At 45.5% G+C, this 22,030-nt stretch overlaps 7 protein-coding genes across 7 annotated transcripts; 5 read left to right on the top strand and 2 right to left on the bottom strand.

The window, feature by feature from the left end:
• Window positions 1-844: 844 nt before the first annotated feature.
• Window positions 845-1,689, bottom strand: IL334_007926 (uncharacterized protein; the record flags this gene model as incomplete). Its single annotated transcript, XM_062939615.1, has 2 exons — window positions 845-1,174; window positions 1,249-1,689. The coding sequence occupies 2 exons, from the start codon at window positions 1,687-1,689 to the stop codon at window positions 845-847; spliced, it is 771 nt and encodes a 256-aa protein (XP_062795666.1).
• Window positions 1,690-2,161: 472 nt separating this feature from the next.
• IL334_007927 (uncharacterized protein) lies at window positions 2,162-6,722 on the top strand (the record flags this gene model as incomplete). The annotated part of the gene is made up of 6 exons (XM_062939616.1): window positions 2,162-2,536; window positions 2,590-2,816; window positions 2,874-2,955; window positions 3,181-3,426; window positions 3,475-3,541; window positions 3,592-6,722. 6 exons carry the CDS (start codon window positions 2,162-2,164, stop codon window positions 6,720-6,722), a joined length of 4,128 nt encoding a protein of 1,375 aa, XP_062795667.1.
• A 713-nt stretch (window positions 6,723-7,435) lies between these two features.
• Window positions 7,436-8,026, top strand: IL334_007928 (uncharacterized protein; the record flags this gene model as incomplete). The annotated part of the gene is made up of 2 exons (XM_062939617.1): window positions 7,436-7,520; window positions 7,599-8,026. 2 exons carry the CDS (start codon window positions 7,436-7,438, stop codon window positions 8,024-8,026), a joined length of 513 nt encoding a protein of 170 aa, XP_062795668.1.
• A 2,212-nt stretch (window positions 8,027-10,238) lies between these two features.
• IL334_007929 (uncharacterized protein) lies at window positions 10,239-11,066 on the top strand (the record flags this gene model as incomplete). The annotated part of the gene is made up of 4 exons (XM_062939618.1): window positions 10,239-10,281; window positions 10,359-10,388; window positions 10,460-10,510; window positions 10,606-11,066. 4 exons carry the CDS (start codon window positions 10,239-10,241, stop codon window positions 11,064-11,066), a joined length of 585 nt encoding a protein of 194 aa, XP_062795669.1.
• A 321-nt stretch (window positions 11,067-11,387) lies between these two features.
• Window positions 11,388-15,148, bottom strand: IL334_007930 (uncharacterized protein; the record flags this gene model as incomplete). The annotated part of the gene is made up of 12 exons (XM_062939619.1): window positions 11,388-11,843; window positions 11,909-12,478; window positions 12,539-12,814; window positions 12,903-13,150; window positions 13,230-13,635; window positions 13,693-13,815; window positions 13,872-14,123; window positions 14,197-14,412; window positions 14,464-14,579; window positions 14,691-14,872; window positions 14,939-15,056; window positions 15,118-15,148. The coding sequence occupies 12 exons, from the start codon at window positions 15,146-15,148 to the stop codon at window positions 11,388-11,390; spliced, it is 2,994 nt and encodes a 997-aa protein (XP_062795670.1).
• Window positions 15,149-15,897: 749 nt separating this feature from the next.
• On the top strand, window positions 15,898-18,131 carry IL334_007931 (uncharacterized protein; the record flags this gene model as incomplete). Its single annotated transcript, XM_062939620.1, has 13 exons — window positions 15,898-15,976; window positions 16,043-16,063; window positions 16,144-16,252; window positions 16,308-16,318; window positions 16,429-16,561; window positions 16,633-16,769; window positions 16,870-17,011; window positions 17,072-17,156; window positions 17,214-17,251; window positions 17,302-17,319; window positions 17,384-17,413; window positions 17,470-17,785; window positions 17,850-18,131. 13 exons carry the CDS (start codon window positions 15,898-15,900, stop codon window positions 18,129-18,131), a joined length of 1,401 nt encoding a protein of 466 aa, XP_062795671.1.
• Window positions 18,132-18,932: 801 nt separating this feature from the next.
• On the top strand, window positions 18,933-21,526 carry IL334_007932 (uncharacterized protein; the record flags this gene model as incomplete). The annotated part of the gene is made up of 9 exons (XM_062939621.1): window positions 18,933-19,004; window positions 19,183-19,603; window positions 19,786-19,839; window positions 19,912-20,078; window positions 20,236-20,538; window positions 20,597-20,946; window positions 20,999-21,293; window positions 21,386-21,458; window positions 21,510-21,526. The coding sequence occupies 9 exons, from the start codon at window positions 18,933-18,935 to the stop codon at window positions 21,524-21,526; spliced, it is 1,752 nt and encodes a 583-aa protein (XP_062795672.1).
• Window positions 21,527-22,030: the final 504 nt, after the last annotated feature.

The following is a 22,030-nucleotide window of genomic DNA, read 5'->3' on the forward strand; positions in this document are numbered from 1 at the left end:
GTCGACTTGGGTGAAGAACGAAGTGAACACACAGCTTCGACCTCTTATAGGACCCTCACTCTGTGGTGATCAAGACTATTTGATTCTCGAAGACTCACCGGGGAGGAACTATAATGTAATGATGCAGAGATCCGTGACAAAATCAAGGCACTCAAGGCACCTTAAGGTCAAGCCTCAGTGACGGGAGCAACAGACTTCAGTCCAGTCTTGCATGACTGTGACGTGGTAGTGACACATCTGATCCTTTCATTCTGAAGGTCTAATTCGCTGATTACTCGGTAGCGTTCAGTGGAGAACACGCGTTAATAGTCGACTGGATGTTTCGTCATGTTCACAAGGGTATGCTTCAATTCAACGTACTTAATTCAACGCACTTCCTGTGGTTCTCGATGACTGACCCATCCGAACAGGCGTTTGTCCGCCACGACACTATACATGTGATGGTACCTGAACTGGACGGGCTGAAGGCACGACATGTGGGTATGTTTAAGGTTTCATGACAAAATGTGGCACAAGGGATCGAGGGACCACCTCAATGAGTCTAATGCTTGTAACATACCTGGGAAGAGTCGTGCCCAGCACTAGTCTGAGATGACAGGTGCCGAATAAAGCTGTGTACAGTACGACGCCTGTGTTTGTGACAATGGTGCAATCTACGCCTTGTCAACGGGAAAGTCAAGCTGCAATGTGCATCGGGATCAAACAGTGTATGTAAGGCTGAATGTTTGTAATTGATAAAAGATGTCTGGGAATTGTCCGCTTCGAATATTAACGACTACTCGCATACCACCGCTGGGACGCTTCCATCAAATGGGCACTCCTCAAGATCTAGAGTAGTTTACGTTTACCCTTCAACCGGGGTCAGGTCTAGGTCTGCAGTAGATTTTGCGAGATTATCGTCGACTTGATCTTGGAGACTTTTGAACATGGTAGGCATCGTGGTGTCGATCTGTTGCTCATTTACTTCTACAGTAGAGGTGATATTGAGAGCGGCTGTGTTTGTTTTGTCTGGTTTAGTGGTGAATACCAATTCAACAAGGAGCTCGCCCAAAGCTTCAACTATTGTGTTAATCAGCTCCGCATAAGTAATACCTAGTCGGGAGTTGCGTTTCTGAAGGAATGGGGCAGCACTTTCTACCAAAGACAGAACAGAAAGGAGCTGGGTCTTAAGGGCCTGTTGGAATATGGCACCGCGATCAGCGAACGGCTGCGCCACGCCTCAAACATATACCGGAGGAATCTTCTTACCTTGGGAGAGGTGTCGTCAACTTCCGCGTCCGGATCCTGCAGATCGGGAGTAGACTGATGAGATTGAAATCCCCCGGTATCATCGAGGTCTTTGGCTGCATTGTACACAGCTCTAGCGTACGCTTTCAGGGCTACCGTAAGTGTATCGAAGATGGCATTGACTGCTGTCTCCTTGGCGCTTCCCTTGTCCAGTTGTTTATTGACGATATTGGTCCGCACACCGTCGAGGGCGTCTCGCACGAGTTTCAAGTTGGCGTTCATAGTCTTGTTGGAACTGTAGATATCCCAAAGTGCCACATCTGGGGCATCCGGCGATGCGTGTTGTTCTAGCCATTTTCGCTTGGCCTCTGGTGTCTGGGCTTTGAAACCATCGGCAGGTTTCTCAGTGCTAAGATTGCTGACCGCAGGTTTTGTAGCTGCGTCTGGCTTTGGAGTAGACATGATGAATGATATTTGAGGGTAGCTGGGAGATGTTCTGGGACGCAAGAGAAAATACGGACAGAACGATATCGAAGTCGTCTTGTGTAGTGTTATAATTAGCTCTCAATCACTCTCTTCTACATATATATACCTAAGTGAACACGCTTCTCATGGTATATCCCGTTGTCAGATATAATTCAGCGTGACGAAAATAAGGTTTACGTGGCTACACATTTCGCGTCCACAGGCACAGATAACGATAACCGTCCCGCTAGGTACAGGTAGGCACAATCTGATCTCGGAATGTATCGTAATCTTCAACGGAGGATCTTTCAGTGCATGTCCGTTCAATCTCGGCCAAGATTGATCACAGAAGCCGAAGAGACAAGTTGACACCGTGTGAGATAGAAGTCAGACGAATTGGGTACATCATAGCGCTCTTCCGTATCGTTTTCAGAGGACTGCACTCAACTTCATCGAAAGCTAGACCAATATGAGTGATAGACTGATCCTGGCAGCCGTCGACCCAAACGTCCCATCGAAGTCAGCTATAGCGATCCTACAAGAACTGTTGAGGCTACTAAAAACCGTACAAGATGATGTGGACTTTGCCCATCCAATTATCTCAAAGTTCTCGGTCATCGTAGTCAAGCTTGACGGATACATCAGCGATGCCGTGTCTTTCCTGAATTTCGTCGATAACATCTTGGAGATCCTTCACGAAGGACTGAAGATGTGTCAGTATCTGGGAGAATTGATTCCAGAGGTCGGCCCAATCCTCGCAGAAGCTGCTTCAGCCATCGAGAATCTTCACATCGAGCAGATTGTCCGAGAGGTAGTGGAAGACATCAAACGAGTCATCAAAGAGGTGAGATATCCGAATCGAATGATGTCCCTCATCCTCTGACACTCGTAAATCAGGCGCAAGATGGTGTCATAAAAAACATCAAGAGAATCCTCACACCGATCGCTACACACCTTACTAATTTCAAAAATGAGCTGCCCAGCTGGGTGAATACGCTGCAAATGATACTGGCGAGCGCCAAACTGATCAATCTCGTCGAAGGAATCTTCTTTGGCGAAGGTGGTGAAGATGCTATCACCGCGGCATTGAAAGACCTGGTGGGCAAAATTTTCGGCAATTTCGAGTGAGTGATTTAGGAGCAATGTTCACCTGCAGCTTTGCGATCGTTGACAATGTCTAGAGGTATAACCAATGCACTAAAGCCTCTGTACGATTTTGCACACGATACGTGGAAGACTATAGAGGAGCATATCGTGAAGCCCGTGAGTAATGGATATTCAGTAGAGAAAAACAGTCTCACTGTCTCGTCTAGCTTGAGGAAGGCTTCGGCAAAGTGTTAAACGCGTTTCAGCCCGTGATGGCGTTTGTCAAAGACTGTTTGGCCGTATGCCGTAAGGTCAAGGAATGGTTCGAACCGTTTTTCTGGGTGTTGGTGAGGAACTTCGCCACCAATAGACGCTGGCTTAGGCTGAGACCCGAAATTCCAGGACTGCGTCCAGTGGCTCTGGGAGCATACGATTGGCTGGCTGATTGATAAAGTTCTCAACGAGCTGGGTTTACGGAAATTCGTGGCGGATTTTGTGGCCGAAATCAAAGAAGCAATCGGAATCAACAAGTTGGAACAGATCCTCAAGGATATTTTTGAAACTGTCTTAGATAAGGCTTGTGGTCCTCTCGAAAGTTTGATCAAAGATGATACGAGCAAGAACTCTTTCTTGTATTGTATCAAAGAGGTAAGCCCGCCATCACACCAATCCTAGAGCTAACATTGATACACACAGTTCAGAAACGGTGTCCACGATTATCAGAAAGATCCAATGAAGGAAGTGTGGAACCTCGTACAAAAGGGTGAGAGTATATTGCTCTTCGGCTTCGTTGCAAGGCTGATGAGATCGAAGCCATATTCCTTGGAAAGAAGGGGACGGTCGCCGTATCCGATGGAGCCCTTGATCCATGGGCTTTCGAAGATGATAATCAACCGAACTCTATCAACTCCATTCATGCCGAGCGGCCCAGAACTATGTCCCATCCTTCACTTTCTGACAGCGTCGCCCAATTTTCCAACGACAATCAGCCCTTTTCCCTGAACGAAGCGTCACATGACGTGACTGCGCAGGTGGCAGCGTACCAAGGTCATATCGACAATTATGTTTCCAATCTAGAGTCGTCACCATTAGTCATTGACTGGGACGCATTGCACCGACCAGCTACCTGGTCTACGTGGAGTGAAGACGCCGCCGCTAAGCGGAAAGCTCAGGCTCAAACAGAAGCGAATATCGTACCTCTGACCGAATCCTCACCAGGTTCCGTTGGTGTGCACACTATCGGTGGGTCTGCCTCGGAACCAGCCGTCAATGCAAAGCCCCAGACAGATGGTCCGAAGAAGCCCAATGATCCACCGGCACCTAAATTACACTACGCCATATATGAGTCCGACGCTGTGTCGGTGTTACTGCGAACCAAACATCAGCGCATCCGTGATCGTCAGACAAAAGTCTTGAAACCCTTGCCACCTCTACGGACCCGTACAGAGCCACAGACGGTGGATGACCTCACCATCAGTCTCAGCATGAGTCCTTCTGATGGCGTCAAGGCCGGTCAGCCTTCAGCTGAATTGACATCCTCAAAGCCTCCTATTCAGCTTTCAGAACATGATCAAGCAGAGTTTGGGAAACATTTCGGACCGTTTCACAAGCAATATCTAGACCTTGAGGCCTCCATCGACAGAGCCCAGGCGGTATTGAAACATTTGGCAGCAATCTCCTCTCTGGCCGACTCGACGTTCACTGCACATACGCCTGAAATAAGCCAATATGCCGGGCACCTGACCAGTCTACTCGACGCGCTTGAAGATCCGCTGGAAGGTATTGACGCGTTCATCGATGTCCCGCGCAAATATGAGACGGTACTCAAAGACAAAGTGGCTCCCTGGTTCGAAGGATGGGGCGGAACCAATGTCTCAGACTTTCTGAAAGTCTTGTTCACGATACTCGACAAGCTGCACCGCCGTATCGATAGTCTACGGAAACACAAGCAAGATCTTTTGGTCAACAAGTTACCAAAGCTGTCTAAGCTCCTTACAGAATGTGTTATACATGCCAGCAGGATTGTCTCGTATGATCGCCTGCCGAAAGGGCTCGGCAGTGGAGTGAAAGACTTGTCAAGCTTTGTGGCAGCGATGCAACATCGAGTCAGCAATATATCACACGCCTTCAAGTTTCTCAATGCTATGGGAGAGACCCTGATTGCGCACGCCAAGGATATGAAGCCACCTCCGGACGACCTTTATGGACCGCTTGACAAACTATATCAGTCAATGGCGCCAGTCATGGGGCATTACATCGCAGAAATGGATGGCATCGCCAAAAAGGTAGACGAGGTTTACGATGCTTTGAGTCCAATGTATAGCGACCTTCAATCGCTTTTTGTAGCTGTGGAAGATATATCCAGGCAGTGCCGCACAGTCGAACAGCACTTGATAGCCGCGGACTCGGTCCGAGGAATTTGTCATCGGGTATATGTATCGATAGGCCCCTTTGAGGCAATCCTCGCCGACCTCGGTGTGCAAACAGATCCTGTAGCTGCTCATGGGGTAACGGAAACAGATCCGCTTCCCGCGCCAAGTAACATAATCAACGATTCGAATGTCAATGTTGGAACCCGAGTAGATGTCGCCAACATATGGACTCAACTGCAGCCTCTGCTACCTGATATCTCACTCAAGATGCTTGACGCGCTTGTCGAGGCGTTTTTCGGACTGGGTGGGATTGAAGATTCCATTGATAGATGTATTGGCCAACTCGATGGCCGCCTCAAGAGTGACGTGGATCGATTTGACAAAGCAATCACGTCACTGTATGAGGTTGTATCCCCACCATCCTCTATAACGTTCGACGCTGTTACTCCACAAGGCCCATACAAGATATCGATCCCAAATAGTATAATGGACAATTCAGGAGCAAAGCAGATACAGAGTATCTTTGTCGAGATATCGAAGCGTGCTTCGGGTAAGCGAGTTCCCGGTAGAGAAGGGAGCACAGATCCACAAGATGTTTTACTCAGTCGGTGGGCGAGAGACGATATCAAAGGATCTGCAATCATTGATCTGCAGGTGGTTGTATGGGGGCAAGCCTGGGATGACGAAGACGAGGGAGGCAGGCATCCAAGTTCCGTGTTTCTGCAATGGTATGACAATTTAGAACGATTGGATCGGCTCGTACAGACTGGCCTGTTTACGACCTTCATGCGGGATTCCCCCCGATTTCACCTTGCTTCCCCAGCAACGGGATTCCACGACCTCGCCGTAGCGCCTTTGGTCCGGCAACGAAGACAAGCTCTCGCCGCTCAGCGGAAGGTATCAATCGAGGCTTTCATAAATCAAGTAAGCAAAATATACACGATCTCCATTCATGACGGGATGCGAGCTCGCTTGAAGGAGAGGCTGGATCGTCTGGTGAATGGACAAGTACACTTGGAAAACGGCCAATTTGACCTCTTGACGACACTGACTGGTCCCCAGAAAGATACTCCGTTTGAGGTTCAAAAAGCTTCGTTGGTAGGCATACCAATGATAAATCACAAACTCCCGCCGGTTGCCCTCAAGCTGCTATGCTCGCCTGAAGACTATTATGAGACCTTTGAAGACTACACAGATCTCCGACAGCTTGTCGGAGAGCTGGAAGAATTCGACAGACTTCTTCCTTCTTTACTAGAGCTGTACAACGGTAGTGGCGAGTATCACGATAGAGTTTGTGGATGGGCAAAGACAGGCAACCCACAATGGAAATCGGCACCTTTTGGCGCGCTGCACATGCTGCATGACGCCTATATTATGCTGATCATGAAGCAGATGTACTTTGACCTTTGGCGTCCAGCTGGTGACGAGATCGACTTCTTCAACAGTATTGATTTCTATCACGTGCGATGGCCTGACCAATCTCGTAGTGCTACATGGACAAACGGAGTCGTTCTGGCTGATGTTGATTCCGAAATCGTCGATTCTGGTGTGCTACAGGGTGTTCCGAGGTAGATTGATTTTGTAGCCCTGGTCTGATGATGACATATGATGTAAACTGTGTCTCTTCGTGGTATGTGATGGATACACTTTAAACCTGCGTGGACGACGGGTAGACTGATTGGTACATACATACGGCTTCAAGCCTAAAACTTTGCATGTACAATGAACTCAGGTGCACTGATAGAGGCTCGATATAGACAGATGGCACTCGCACAAACCTTTTGTAATGAACCAAGACTTATAGATGCTTGACAGGCTTTGATTGCTTTTGGAAAGCTTGTTTGCGTGCTCAAATACGACATCACAATTCCGGTTAATCGACATCAAAGGCACTTTGCCGGAAGGCAACATCATCATAGATTGGATCTGGCCACAGCGAAGATGTCTGTTGGAATGCTTGAGAAGCAAGTACGCTTGAAACACGAAGAAGCCTTTAATCGGATCTTTAAGAACCCCTGGTCTTTGTGCTCTCGACTCAAAATATGTGATGGAAGGCGTGACGTAGAAGCTCGCCCGGATCTTGCAGAACTTCAGAGACTGTACAAAGGTAGGTAATACGTTTTACTCGGTGAAACTCGGTGAGAGCGACTGCAAAACTGCCTATAAGAAGGGCTGATCTCTGAGAGTGTTAACTGTGTTTTCCCGATAACCCAACATCACACATTTCAGGCCACCATCCCACTTCATACCTGACTTTCATCTCAACACCACAATCTTATTACAATATGCCAGTCAACGAAACTGAAACCTCTAATGACATCTCCACAGCTAGAACTCTAAGATTGGGTGACTATGATATCTGTACTGATGGTATGTGCAGCCATTTTCTACAGTGAAATCATATCTTCTGCTTTACGTCTATTGACATGACTCTGCTATATCTTTCAGATAGAAAGGTTAGACGCCTCGACAGGACAGCAACAGATTTCGTCGGCGGCTGGGCCGTTTATGCAATAGTAAGGCCGCATGATGCTTCTTTTCTGGAGAGTTCCACCTCTGTGCAACGTACCGGAGCCTCCGATAAACCAACGATGATTCGTACTACCGTCACTTTGCCCTTTACCTACGACGGTAATCACAAGGAAGTCAGCATATCAAGTACTTTCGACTCCGCAAAGGTTTATGCCGACGATGAATGGGTCACCAGCTTCCTTGAGCGACCTACAGAGGGGGGCTCTGCCGATAAAGCCATTCACCTTGCATTTGGAGAAACCCTTCCCTCTGAGACTCATATTCAGGTCCGCGAGGAGATTAAAAGAAGAATGAAAACGATTGACAAGGAATGTATCAAAAGCAGTTGGACTGCTAAAGTCTGAGTGGTGTAAATTGAAACTCGCATTGCTTTGAGATCTAGCCGAGAGCATCTTCACACAGCAAAGTCATGTTTCAGACCTCACGGTCAGAGGAGATCTTGTCGAAATTACAATACATAGGTTCACATTGATGGAGGAGAGCTGTAGATATCAAGTGCTGATGATGATTGAAGTATTACAAAGACGTTGAATAGGAAACAGGAGGGATGTTATGCATTTTGAGTACAATCGCAATACAATGACAAGCCCTCAGCGGTCTGCATTTACAATAGGTGAGGAACACGCCATTGGTAATCTAGGTGTGATTGCGACGTTGACGAAGAGATTGAAAGCGGTAAGAATTGGCCTCAATACAATATCGTTATTATGTGCTTCGGAACTTGAAGAAGCATTGATACAAGTCTATAAGTACCTTTCAATGCGTGGTTTCGACTTGCTCAGAACGTTTGTAGCGTTCGAAGGCATAACTTAAGTTGCGTCACCTTTGATCTCGTTTCGATAAGTTACAAGTTCGAGAGGTCGTCTATAAAAGCGCCTTTTCTTTTCGTATTGTTTCTGGTCTTTTAATTTTCTTAACCAGATCTCCATTTTTGTCAAAGTGGTCGAGATATTGTCCTCGCTTCATCCACCACTCACTGCACCTATACTTCCATACAACGGATCTACAAGTCAGTATGTCTAAAGGAGCTTTAGAAATTCCCAATCCAACTCTCACCAATGTATCCGCAGGTAAGTTCATATTTTTGGGTTTTGGAAAAAGGATGTGGATCTAGGCCTGATGTGGCACTTTTGACACGGCCACCAACATCGAAGAGAGATCGTCTGCATGCTCAAAATGGGTAAGTCCTGATGCTTTTACTACCGCAATGTATCACAATTGACGGTCGAATATGGTTCATCATGCCTATCGGAAATAGACGATCCATCACAAGATGCTTCATCAACTTCAGGCGATCGATACGATCAAGAGAGAAGATCTTTTTCCGGTTCTAAAATGCTACATCCCGTATACTATTTACGGAGAATCCACGCAAGACCAAGGAATGGTAAGCTACATGTTCTCAAAGAGATCCCACAATGGTCAACAAGTATCCACTGCTATGAAGATCAAGTCCCCTACCAACAATTCAGGCGTTCAGTTTGGATCGACAATTCTTTCAATGGGAATGCCACGAACAACAGTGGCAAAATTCCTAATATGACTGATCAGATTAAACAGACATTCAAAGTTGAAACCGAAGAGGAAAGAATACAAATCGCTTCCGATGTCAAAAGTTCTTTGGGGGCAATCTATGATCAACTCATTGTACCCTCATTGCATTGAGACAAGGGGTCGTTGAAGAATATGATTCCCTACGGAATATGTTCGGATTTTCTCATCATGAGTAGCTTTCCTTGTACTACTCTCTTCACCGTTCGATTTCATAGCGCTCCCTTGTTGCAAATCAAAATACAGTAGTTCCCTTGTCCTTATATAAGTAGCAATGTGAGAAGGTGCTTCGAATAATACAAGAATGAGCAATTTCGAGCTTTGTAAAAATCTGTTGCAGAGTGCCACTTTTATCACAAAGGATGACTATCTCCACCAGTACTCATACCATAGGTTGTCATCCTATCGTTAGTAGTCTGGACTATTCGCAGCCGTTGGGATGGAGATGCAAGGCTTGCCAGAATCGGGTCAATCGTATAAAGGATAAATTGCAGACTCTGGAAAAATCAGACTCATTTGAACTCAAGAAGCTTGGAGCGCCGTTGTCAACTCCCTTATCATGAAGGTGAATCCCCAACCACAAAGGATTTTCACTGAGATTCTTTAAACATATAGTCATGGCGTAATACCTGTAGCGAAGATACAATGACCACCTTGAGTCATTTCATGATGGCGACAATCGTTCGGAGTTATACGAGGTTGCAACTATGAATGGTCACCGATCCTGAAGCGGTGTATAATAAGGGATCACTCGTCAAGGGGAGTGAGTCGGGGAGTAGCTATTAACATGTCCGACTTCGTATTGTATTCAATTCATTTTCGCATCATACAGTACCATCAGATACAGGTAACATATATAAGGGTTCACAAATCCCCCGTTAAGAGATCATCAAGATAAGCACTTTATCATATACATTGATCAAAGTCTTTATCCACATTGGTATAAATACCTTTGACTCGCCACATCTTAGCTTTGGACATCTGCGTTATACATTAAATAACATAATGCCTTCGGTCGCAAGCGCTGATATCCCTGAAAGCACGCGAGGTAAGTGAGAACCACCTTCAGTACTGTTATTTCTGGATCCCCTGTTAGACATGTTGACTCATGAACCGATGATGAAGATCCTGATAGGACTCCCAGAGCGTCTGCCGGTAAGTCTACGCTTTTTACGGGAGCAGTTGCCAGATTTCAGTTCACGTTATTGATCCAAACTCACACGTAGCTACCCCGGCAACTTCGAATGATTCAGAGACAACTCCCACACTTCGATCTGGTGAGTCCAAGCCCGCAAGTCGCAGTGCTATGACACATACTGATCGCATAGTTACTTGATTCATCACTCTAAATATTGAACGAATGATCTTGCAGTCAGGGCGAATTGGCAAACTCCAGGTGACTCTTACAAACTCGAGGCGGATGAGGTTAGCTCTGCAGAGACTATTAAAAGTGGCACAGGAACCGTTCAAGGCACCAAGTTTCACCACAGTCAGTCCGATGCCGGTTTGGTCAGTTATATGTTATTGGAAAGATCATGTAATGGGACCAAAAAAGCAACAGCTGTCAAAACCATCAGTCCGTATTCTATTATTGGTAAAAATACTAACCGGGAACAATGGGTCGATATCACCTATCGTGGCGATGATAAGCCGATAGTTTCCAACAATACCGCAGTTTGGAAAACAAGGGACCAAATCAACACAACATTCGCGGAGGAAACCGTGGACGAAAGAAACGCGATCGAACGTGATGTCAAAGAAGCGTTAGGCCTTGTCTATGACAGCCGAATTGGGCCTGACATAGCAAAAGCTAAGGCTGGAGGCTTCAGATAGGTTTATCAGAGATAGTAAGGAAATGCTCATCATTCTTATCCTTAGACCCTCAGAGATCTCGATCAAATCTGCAGGTCTTGTGTTTAGCCAATGCTTCTCTGCCCAGTGCATTTCCTCACATTCATCTGCTCTGCGCACACCTCCATTTCGACTTCTGTATACAGTCGTTGTCATTTCTGCTCACTACTCCCCCTTCCGTTCTCGCAACTCTTCTATGAACTCCATAACTCCAAGTACTTTCGATCATATGCATATATTCATTCATTTACTTTTCATTACATTTCCACTCAATCTACATGCACACGACATAGCTCTTATCATCTAATCTTCGAAAGGATATTCGAAGGGTTGCGGAGGTTCGATATCTTCTTCATCGTCTTGCACTTGTGTCGTTGTTCCTTGAGTTGCTCCTGCTGTTGGCGGCACTTCGGGAGCTTGATCTTCAGTGAAGGCAACTTGACCTGCACCTGTACCCGGCCATAGCGATTTATCCAATTCAATATATTCTCCGTTTGATTCTTCATCCGATTTAGTATCGCGTAAGACTATGATAGATCCTGAAGCACTTGCCCCTCCTGAACCCTTGTTGCTTATAGGTGTGGGATGCTCAGCTAATGGTCTGATAGGTTCATACCTTCCATTGGTGGGGAAAGTTATATAACCCATTTGGGATGAAGTGACTCTTGACATATTAGGGAGAGTGAATGAAGTTGGTTCGGAAGGTTTCTTCTTTTGAGCCGTTGATGGTTTATCAGTGGTGGCGTCTTCCTTCTCATCCTATTAAAAAGCGATTAGTAACACCGCTTTATGACTATAGCGCCAAGAACAAAGTTCCAACTCACAGTGTCCATAGATTCCCCAGCTTCAGCTTTCTTTGTCCTTTCTCTAGCTTTTGCTTTTGCGGTTGTACTCAAAACAGCAGTCTTAGCCTTGTCCTTCTTCTTCTCTTCGACTTTCTTCTCTGTTGAAGGATAGGCAAAGAGTGACTGTTTGGCATTACATGTTAAATCTATTTTAGGTATTTTCAGTTGCTCGTCAACTGCAATCATAGCTGTTGGAGTGAAAGCTAGACCTAATCCATGTGCCAAAGGGAACCAATACCAGAACTGAACGAATAATGTCATTCCTACGATAGCGTTCATGTTCAACGTTCCTGCTCGAGTTGATAGTGCTAAAGTCATATTTCGACCACCGGCATCAATGATACCCTGAGCTAATGATGCTCCGAATCTTGCCATTGGATCTTCGTGTTTGTCTGACACCACTTTAGCGAACAGTTCTCGGATAGATGCTGATTTGGGGGATGAAGTTTCGGATTGTTGGATCAAGATCATAGCGAGGGAAAGGTATGCCCCTTGTCTGACGAAATCTACTGGGTCTTTAGTCATTGGTTCGAGCAATTCAACGGCGGTCTATTAAAAACGACATTGTTAGCTAAGACGCACGACACAGCCATTAATACGATAGCTCACCTCCAATCCAGTACCAGCACATGAGATACCAAGAGCCAAGGTAGCACCATGTCTAACGTGAGGATTGTAACTCTCTGCAAGTAATTGGACGACCCTAGGAACTTGAGTATGATTTCTGAAGAGGACGAAACCTAGCGCGGTAACAGCGGCTCGTCGAACATCGTCATTGACATCGGAAACAGCGACATGTAAGAGCTTTTTGACAGCTTTGTTGTTTCCAGTTCCAGCAAAGGCAAGAGCAATAGTGAACATTCCACCATATCGAAGGATTGCGTCCTGGAGTTATAGGTCAGTCTACGTCAATGCCTCTTGAATAGTGGATTTGGAAAGCGAATTGAACCACATAGTGAGAGACGTTACTCACCTTCTCCTCGGTTAGCATTTTGATGACGCCATTTGCTCTTTCCCTTTGACCGTACATGACAAATGCGATTCCCATAGCCAAACTTCTAATGATTTTCTCGTGCTGAGTCTCTCTTGCATATGATAACATCTCTTCTAAAGCTTTCTCAGATCCTGTACCGAGCATGACTAGACCCATGGCGTAACCTGCTGCTTCACCTGCAGTTGCGTTATCACCAAATAGAATGGTTCGGATTTGCTCGTATATCTCTACATTGAAGTCGTATAATCAGCTTTTTATCCATGCTTCCAAGTTGTGTTACCGCGGATTAGCTGAAAATCTACCCACCTTCATCGGCAGTGGCTATGGCGCTCACACCTAAACCTAACGCCGCACCATGTTGGACTATAGGATCCATACCTTCCCCTAAGCCCTTTTTCAATTCTTCTTCCGCGAATTCTTTTCTTCCAGCGTATATCAATCCCAACGCGAATAAAGCACCACCTTCACTGAATTTGTTAGGTGCTGATCCTCCTGGTAAATAAGGTTTGACTACTCTAACACCATTCACCCATGATCCACGGTGAATCAATCCCAATGCTGCTGTGGTGGAGAATTTTGCCCAATTGGACGCTCGTCCGAGCCAGTCCAAGTTTTCCCGGAGGAATTTGTCTGAAACGGTACCGCAATGAGCGAAGGCATTGGTGAACGTTATGGCGGAGTGGTAGATTGAATATCGGTCTTCAAGCGTTTCCTATGAGCGTAAAAGCGTGAGTCGCTGCATCTACCTTTGGGATCGACCCCGACTCACTTTTGTAACTTTCAATATTGACATATCCGTCTTGTTGTTCTTGTTAAGGAAATTGAGGAACAGTTCGGCGGATGTGATACCACGCAGAATGTTATCCAAGATGACTTTAGGATCGCTCTCATCCTATAAGACCGAGTTTATGAGCAATGATGGCCGACGCATAAAGAGAGCAGACTCACTTGGTTCTCAGCAGGAGGAGCTAGATCCTTTTCAGACAATTTCTTCCTGATACCTTCTATGAAAGCTTGAGGAGCTACTTCGTTCAAGTCAAAGGCAATTTGATATGCGTCCAAGTGATTCGACTCGTTGATCAATTTGATGAGAGCATCTCCAGCGGAATCGATGTCATAGTTCTGCGCCCAGATAGTGGTGATACTGTTCCAGTCAGGAGTGGGGTTGAAGTGGAACAATCGGAGAAGAAGGTTGAATAGCTATCATCGGGGGGGGGTCGTAATTAGTACCGCTAGTGAAGCAACTCTCGCTGTCTGCTGAAGAATATCTCACATTTGACCTGAAATCCTCTGACCAAGATTCATTCCCACTGGCACCTGAAACGACTTCGCTCAAGACGTAACGGAGTAATCCTTCATCATGGCTGGGTCTTGACGCTTGCGATTTCGCTCCTTGAGCCGAGGTGGAAGGTTGAGAAGGTGCTCTAGAAGTAAGGTAAATCATTTCCACAAGATCCAATCGGCGAAGAGAGAGTGCCAATCCCATTGCCTTGTAGAGTGTATTAGCTCGATAATTTTAGACAACGAAAAAGTCACTCACAAGTTTACCATTCTCCCCTGAAGTACTTCTTAATACGCTATCTACGATATTACTCAATGCAGGATCGATCTTTTCACTACGAGAAGTTTGTTCGATCGCACGGTCAAGGCATCCGGCTATGATACAGAGAGATCAGTATTGCACTCATCATTGTATCGTTGGCATCCACATCTTCTCAAGTTGAGGGGATTATCCCTCCAGTAGTAATCGATGCTGGGTAGACTCACCGATGATAGTTTGTCTAAATTCTCCTTCTTTTTCCTTTTCAAACCCAGTTCCAGCTTTCAGCGCAAACTCCACAGCTTCATCCAGATAACCCATGTAGTAATATATCTTTGATATCAGCAAAGCTGCTTGTGGGCGTGATTCCGCCGGTAATTCTTTCGACATTGGGTCTGCGAGCAATTCCCTACATGATTCTCAATGTAAGTAATAAATCGTGCTGAATGAAGCATCCCAGGATAGTGAGACCTACAGATAGGATAGCTTGTCACTCATCTCTGCCCAGAACTGCCCCACAATGACTAACAAATGATTCAAGGCGTATACTCTGACATCTTTATCTTCATCTTCGAGCAGAGTTAATGAACCAGCTGTATCAACGTGATCTTGTCAGCTCGGTCACCCTGCAACGAGGAGATACAGGCTGCTCACCTGCGCTGGTGGTTACTGATGGCACCGGCATGATGATTCTCTACTCTGTATATGTGTGAGATGCCAGATGATATGATGTGATATGACAAGTTATGTATACGCTTCAATCATCTTCGTTTTGAACAATCGCGTCTCTCCACTGTGTCATCGATGAACGCTTGCTCACTGTTCATAAGGTGACTCAGCACGTGGCACAAGTCGGGAATAGAGATGAATGTGGCAGTTACGGAGTTTACCAATGTACTCCGTTCTTGTTGTATCTTCCTCCGATCGTCGATTTTCCCCCCCTCCACTTGTCCTCCCCAAAGGTCACGATAAAAACAATGAAATCATTTCTCATCGGAAACTGCGTTGAGATGAACAAACCAATAATGATAACGGAAATGGTTCAAGATAGGGACAAATGTATGAAGTGATAACGGCATATCAACAACGCAAATGGATTCACATTGGATCAATCTTCGGGCTCGGGTATGGGCTATGGGCACATGTGTATGATGTTATGTAAAATGTCATGCTCATCGTCGTGTGTTCACACCGGCATCGTTCATTTCATGGGATGATTGTCAGACATTCCTCGTTTGGTATCATTATTTCATTTTGAGTTGACTACACAGCTGGTTGCTTCTTTCCTTCTTTCTTCTCATTATTCGTCATAACATATACCCCTTCAACGACTGATCTTTATAATACAGCAATAATATATACCAAGTAGGACCGAGTTCATTCTCTCTTTCGTTCCCCTAAAACAATCGGTTCCCATCAGGTTCAAGCTTCATCATGGACGGTGGCATGCCTGTACCGCACAAAAGTAGCTCGAGAAGAGAGAAGGAAGGTAGTAAAGGTGAGATATGGTGGTGTGAGTATTTGATCTTTTCTCATCTCATCAAATTGGGCTCAGACTGATCGACTGGGCATATGACAGCCAATGGTATATTCTTCATCAGTAAGTTCGCCTCTTTTAGCCCGATCACCTCAACTTTAACCTGATATATACGTCCAGAGCTAATCAGTCTATCTCATCAGCTATGCATATCTTTGCAGTTATAGGAGCTATATACCTCTCACCGATCGCTTCGATTGACTCTAAGACTGCCGTGTTGTGCTTCATCTCATGGCAATTAGCTTCGTTCGGGTGAGCTGTTCGAATAAATGACTTCTAGAGTTGAGCTGACGTGAGATTCATATAGTATCACAATAGGTGAATATTCTTTACAACCACTACATCTTGTCACTTTCCTCTCGCTCTCTCCCTACAGACTGTCCAGTGTAGTCTCAAATCAACAGAAGACTGACGATCACAATGTGCAGGATATCATCGATTGTGGTCACATCGAGCATTCACTGCGACCCCCGTATTGAGAGTAGTATTAGCTTGGATGGGATCAATGGGGTTTCAAGGTAGTATAAAGTGGTGGGTTCTGAGGCATAGGCTACATCATCGGTGAGTATCGCATCGTTGCAAAAGATAGTAACTGAAAGATAGATATAATGGCTGACGAATCTCGTTTCCAGGTTTACCGATTCACCTTCACATGACCCATACTCAGCTTCCAAAGGGTTATGGTTCTCCCACTGCGGTTGGATATTCCGCAAACCTTCTTATCCAAGGATGAAATTGATCGAAAGGGGTGATTTGGAGTCTGATCCGGGTGAGATTCCCATTCTTTGGTGGTGATCATCTTGTTGGTCAAGATCAGCTTGTTGGCCAAATCTGTCATGTGGTCTTGATAGCTAACGTGTTGATACCAGTCGTTCGATTACAACACAAGTACTACGTCTTCATCGCTCTGTTTTCAGGATTGATCTTACCTTCCTTGATCGCCGGTCTGGGATGGAACGATTGGATGGGAGGATTGGTCTGGGGTGGTGCCATAGCCAGGTTGTTAATATGGTGAGCTGCGAATGTTGATCAGCTGTAACAGTATCAATATTAAGCTGACATACTGCATAGGCATACTACATTCTGTATCAACTCGCTGGCTCATTGGACTGGGTTACAACCGTATACGGAGGAAGTCACAGCGAGGGGAAACTATGTGAGCTTATTCTGCCTTTGCCTTTGCAACCATCACCAGCTAACGTACCACGAGTAGCTTCTCGCTGTCTTGACTTCGGGAGAAGGCAATCATAAGTGAGTTAGCTATGATTGAATGGTACAATTATTAGCTGACCTATTTCCAGCTTCCATCACGCATTTCCGTAAGTAGCTGTCTGATCATCAAACTCGTCTCGATCGGTTCTAATGTGTCTTTCGCACTTCCAGAAAAGACTTCCGCAACGGACCTCATCCAGCGTGAGTGAGCTGACACAGGTAGATTACCCCTATCTCGTAAGCTGACCTATCTTTAGTGACTGGGACCCATCAAAGTGGTTCATCTGGGTACTACACAAACTCACACCTCTTGTTCCATCTATCGCCCTCACCCCGGAAGCTGCAGTCAGGAAGGCTCGTGCCAGAGTGTACATGGCTCAAGCGACACGTCTGACGGATGCTTTGCCACCACATGAGAAAGCCAAATCCAAAGAGGAGCTTCCAGTGTGGTCAAGAGAGACGGTCAGGAGTAGGCACGGAGAGTATGTCAAAGAGGAACATGGGGTAAGGAGAAGGGTATTGGTATTGTTAGAAGGATGCGTAGTTGATGTGGGTGGATACTTGGATGATCATGTGAGTTGTGATGATCTTCAGCAGGCGAATTTCAAGGGGTTCACAGCTGATTACGTTCGTTCAGCCTGGAGGTCAAGACCTGCTGCTGAGCCACTGTGTTTTCCCTCTTCCCATAGAGGACGATTCGAGGGATATTGATTCTGGATATGCTTCTTCTGAAATGGCTTCTCCCCCTCCCAAATCATCCATCCAACTTCCTGACGTGATCAACGAAAGTTCTTTGATAGGTGACGATGATATCATACTGAAAGACGCTACTAGGGCTTTCTTCGGTGGGATGAACAATCACAGTGGTGCAGCGAAAGAATGGATGAGATGTTTGAGGGTGGCTAAATTAGCCAAGTGATGTGTTTCTCGTAATGCTTATAGATCGTTCATGGGCTTAAACTAGAAAGATTCATGACTCTCATGTATATAGATCATTCATGTCCTGTCCAATCTGTTCACGTTGATGTTGAGAAGCAAGCGTTCAAGTGCACGCTGAATGGCGTTGATCGATGTTTTGGTACAGAGGGTATGGAAACGTGTGTGTTGTTGATTCGGGTAAATCGACCCCGTGAGTTTGCCGGGATTGTTTGTTTTTGTTTGTTTTCCGTTCGGCCAAGTGCGATACAAAGGGTCAATGTCAGGTGAGAGAGATAAGAAGGAGTAGTATGAATGGGATGGGATGGAATGGGGATGACAAGCTCGGGTGGGATCTGAATGATCACCAATAAGCATCGACGAGACAACACGAGCAATAGCATCACAACATCGACCAACTTATCCTCCTTCCTGGTATCAGCTTAATATACAGTACCATTCCGATATCGTCCTCGTCGCCTTCACTTGCCCGATCTGATCGGCATAGAACGTCACTTCTTCTACCTTATCTCCAGGATCAGTTTATACTTCAATCAGATCATCCTTTGTTACAACACTGCTAGTACACTAGAAGACGTCTTCCCTCTATCTTCTTTCTTCTATTCTTCATCGAGTCGATATAGCTCCACGAATCGGATCAACTTCTTCGTCATATATAGACATAGCCGGCACGTTGATCCACCCCTTCACCCTTAAATCACCTCAACACCTCTCCTGATAACAATCTATCGTCACCAATCACAGCATATAACACATTACTTAAGAACTGATACTCAAATCGATAATGGCTGAATTACAACAAGTCCTTGAACTACTAAGGAAGCTGGATACGAAACAGGAGGAATTATCTGCTCAAGTAAGTTATCACGTTCTTGCCACCCTGTATAAAACGTGTATGAGGTACTCGACCTTGTTCGAATAGGGGTATTCTTGCATATCCCCTATTTCATATGATGTGTGCTACGAGTAACATAGATTGTCCATCCATGCCTTGCTCAAACATCGCCTTACGCTGACTCGATCACTTGAAAAAGGTTGAATCACTCAAATCCAGCAGGACATGTCAATGTGCGCATCACATTTCGTCACCTACATCACCTTCTCCAGCATCACCATCAGGGCTGGGATTAGGAGATGATCGAATCCCTTCACTTCCTTCTTCCCCTCGAACTAACTCTGGAGGAGTAGAAGCATTACGACAATCAAGAGGATCTTTCTCAACTTTGACTTCATTCTTACCTTCTGCTTTATCATCAAGTCTACCAATTGCACTTGGATCCAGTCCACCCTCCAACTCCAATGGGAACAGCATCAGTAATGGCGGAACCAGTACTCCGTATGGAAACTTGAGTCTTGAAGCTGCAAATCATGGCGCCGGCGCTCCAGGTGGATTGGTACCTCCCGGTGATAAGAATGGGAAGAAATCAGGCTATCCAAGTAGAGTCGTCTTGACCAGTGAGTGATCTGCACTGTCTGTGCTCAAGCTCAATAGCTCCTTTATAATCTTCATATTTTGCTATCTCCCGCTCGAGTGTGACCATTTCCCTCATTCCCGACATACCGGCTATGACAGATATCTAGGAGATAATACCAATCTTCATGACATAGCGAAATGCTGACAAATCGGAGCATAACAGCATACCCTTCGCAAGCTGGAATCCACCCCATCCCCATCAACTGGGGTGCAGGACGTGAGTGACTTGTTCAATGGATCTGTTCCGATTAAGTATACCATGCTGATTTATATCTCTGCACTACCTCAGCCACGGCGAGAGAACGAGGTCCAGTGGTTTGCTCTCGAATCAAATCAAACTTGCTCATCAGAAACTCCATCGGTGCACATGCTGGATCATATTCCATTTACAGAGCGTTATCCATTGCGATGGGTCAATTGAGTACTGATTGGAGACCGGATTTGACCAATACCCATGTGAGTGAATAATCGAGTATGAGAGAAAGGAAAGACGAGATCGGGAAAACAGACGATCATGGATTGTTATCTGCCCCACCGACACTCTTCATAATGCTCTGTCGCCAATCTTGCAATCGTCTCTCACCTCACACAAAAAAATGCTGACCTTCCCCAGCCTCCGTTCGTCCTTCCTCCCACCGATGGATGGTTCGGCGACAAGATCGTTTCTTTTGATCCTTGGGGTGCCATGTCTCAAGAGATCTGGGGTAAAGAATACGCCGAGGGACTTGATGTTCGACCTACCATCTCTCAAACCAAAGCCCATATCAAGATTGAAGAGCTCGATGTCCTCGCTCGTAAAGGAGAATTTCCAGTGGATGGGGATATCGTCATCAAATCACCAGAGTTACCCGCTTTCCCAGGTGTAGATCAAGGTGTAGAAGTGAACACGTACAAAGCTGCCGTTGATCCTGTCTGGGTGAGTAACGTCGTCATCAGAAACGATGAAGACCAGCTAACTTCATTTGTCCGCATAGTACCTCCCTGGTGTAGCAGCTAGATTAGGGGTTGACGAATCGGTATTACGGAGAACTTTATTCGAAGATACAGGAGGGATGTATCCTGAATTATTAACCCGACCTGACATAAAGATATTCTTGCCTCCTATAGGAGGAATGACAATCTACATCATTGGAGATCCATCAAAATTGAAAGATCCCAAAACAGAAGTAACATGTAGACCACATGATTCATGTTCTGGTTCGGACGTTTTCGGATCAGATATATGTACATGTAGACCTTATCTGATATTTGGTATTTCAGAAGCTATAAAATGTGCTCAAAGAGGTGGTGTTGGTGTTATCATTTACTTCCAAAAGGAAGGAAGGTGAGTGTGGCTACTCTGAGATCTTATTTGAGCTGATCTGAATGAATTCTAGAGCCTTGGGAGAAGTAGTCAAATATATGGTGTATAATCGAAGGAAAAGAGGAGGTGATTCAGCAGCTGAATATTTCAATAACACAGAAGTGGTAGCTGGAGTCAAAGATGCAAGACATCAAGCTTTGATGCCTGACGTTTTACATTTCTTGGGAATCAAAAGAATCGATAATTTAATTTCCATGAGCAATATGAAATACGACGCCATCGTGGGAAGTGGTATTGAAGTCATAAACAGGTATGAGATTCCTGAAGAGTTGATACCTGCGGATGGCAGAGTTGAGATTGATGCCAAGGTGAGTCGAATACATACGAGGCATGAATGCAAATTTGTATCAAGGATAGAAGATCGGATCAGAACGAAGCTGACTTGCAAATCATACCGCAGATCCAATCGGGCTATTTCTCAAAGAAGGAAGTCACAGATGATGCAGTCAAGAAGACCAAAGGAAGGGATTGGGGTGAGTGATTACGATAATCTTGATGTGGATACCGCTGATAGTGCAATGTAGAGGATATCGTCCACTGATTGGGTCCGATTTGAGTCAAACGCATCCCGGAAGATTGCAAGGCGAGATGACGGGGTATTGAGAAGCAGGGAGTTGTAAATCGTTTGTATATAGGTTGTTTCTCCAGCTACTAAGAGGTATCATTGTATATAAGGTAGATCATAAACATTTGAATTGGTGCATATGCAAAGTGTATCTTGACGAGGTGTTAACTCTTCCATAAACGTTGAGGGTTTGTGAGAGAATAGATGACAAGGCACTAGAAAGGGAAAAGAGCAACACACCAAAGCATTGACACTTATAGCTCCGTCTCATGTGTGCTTGTGTGTCCAGGCATACTCCAAGAAGGCACAGATGAAAGGAAAGGATGTGCTCCATCTTCACCTGAAGGTCGATGCAGGGGTAACCATCACAGTCGATTGATTGCTCATCTTCTCCATTTACTTGTCATCACACAACTATCATCAATACTAATGTATCTTATACTCATTACCTGGTGATACATGTCGAACGCTTTCCACCGA

The sequence above is a fragment of the Kwoniella shivajii genome, chromosome 11 (genome assembly GCF_035658355.1).
Source record: "Kwoniella shivajii chromosome 11, complete sequence".
NCBI lineage: Eukaryota > Fungi > Basidiomycota > Tremellomycetes > Tremellales > Cryptococcaceae > Kwoniella > Kwoniella shivajii.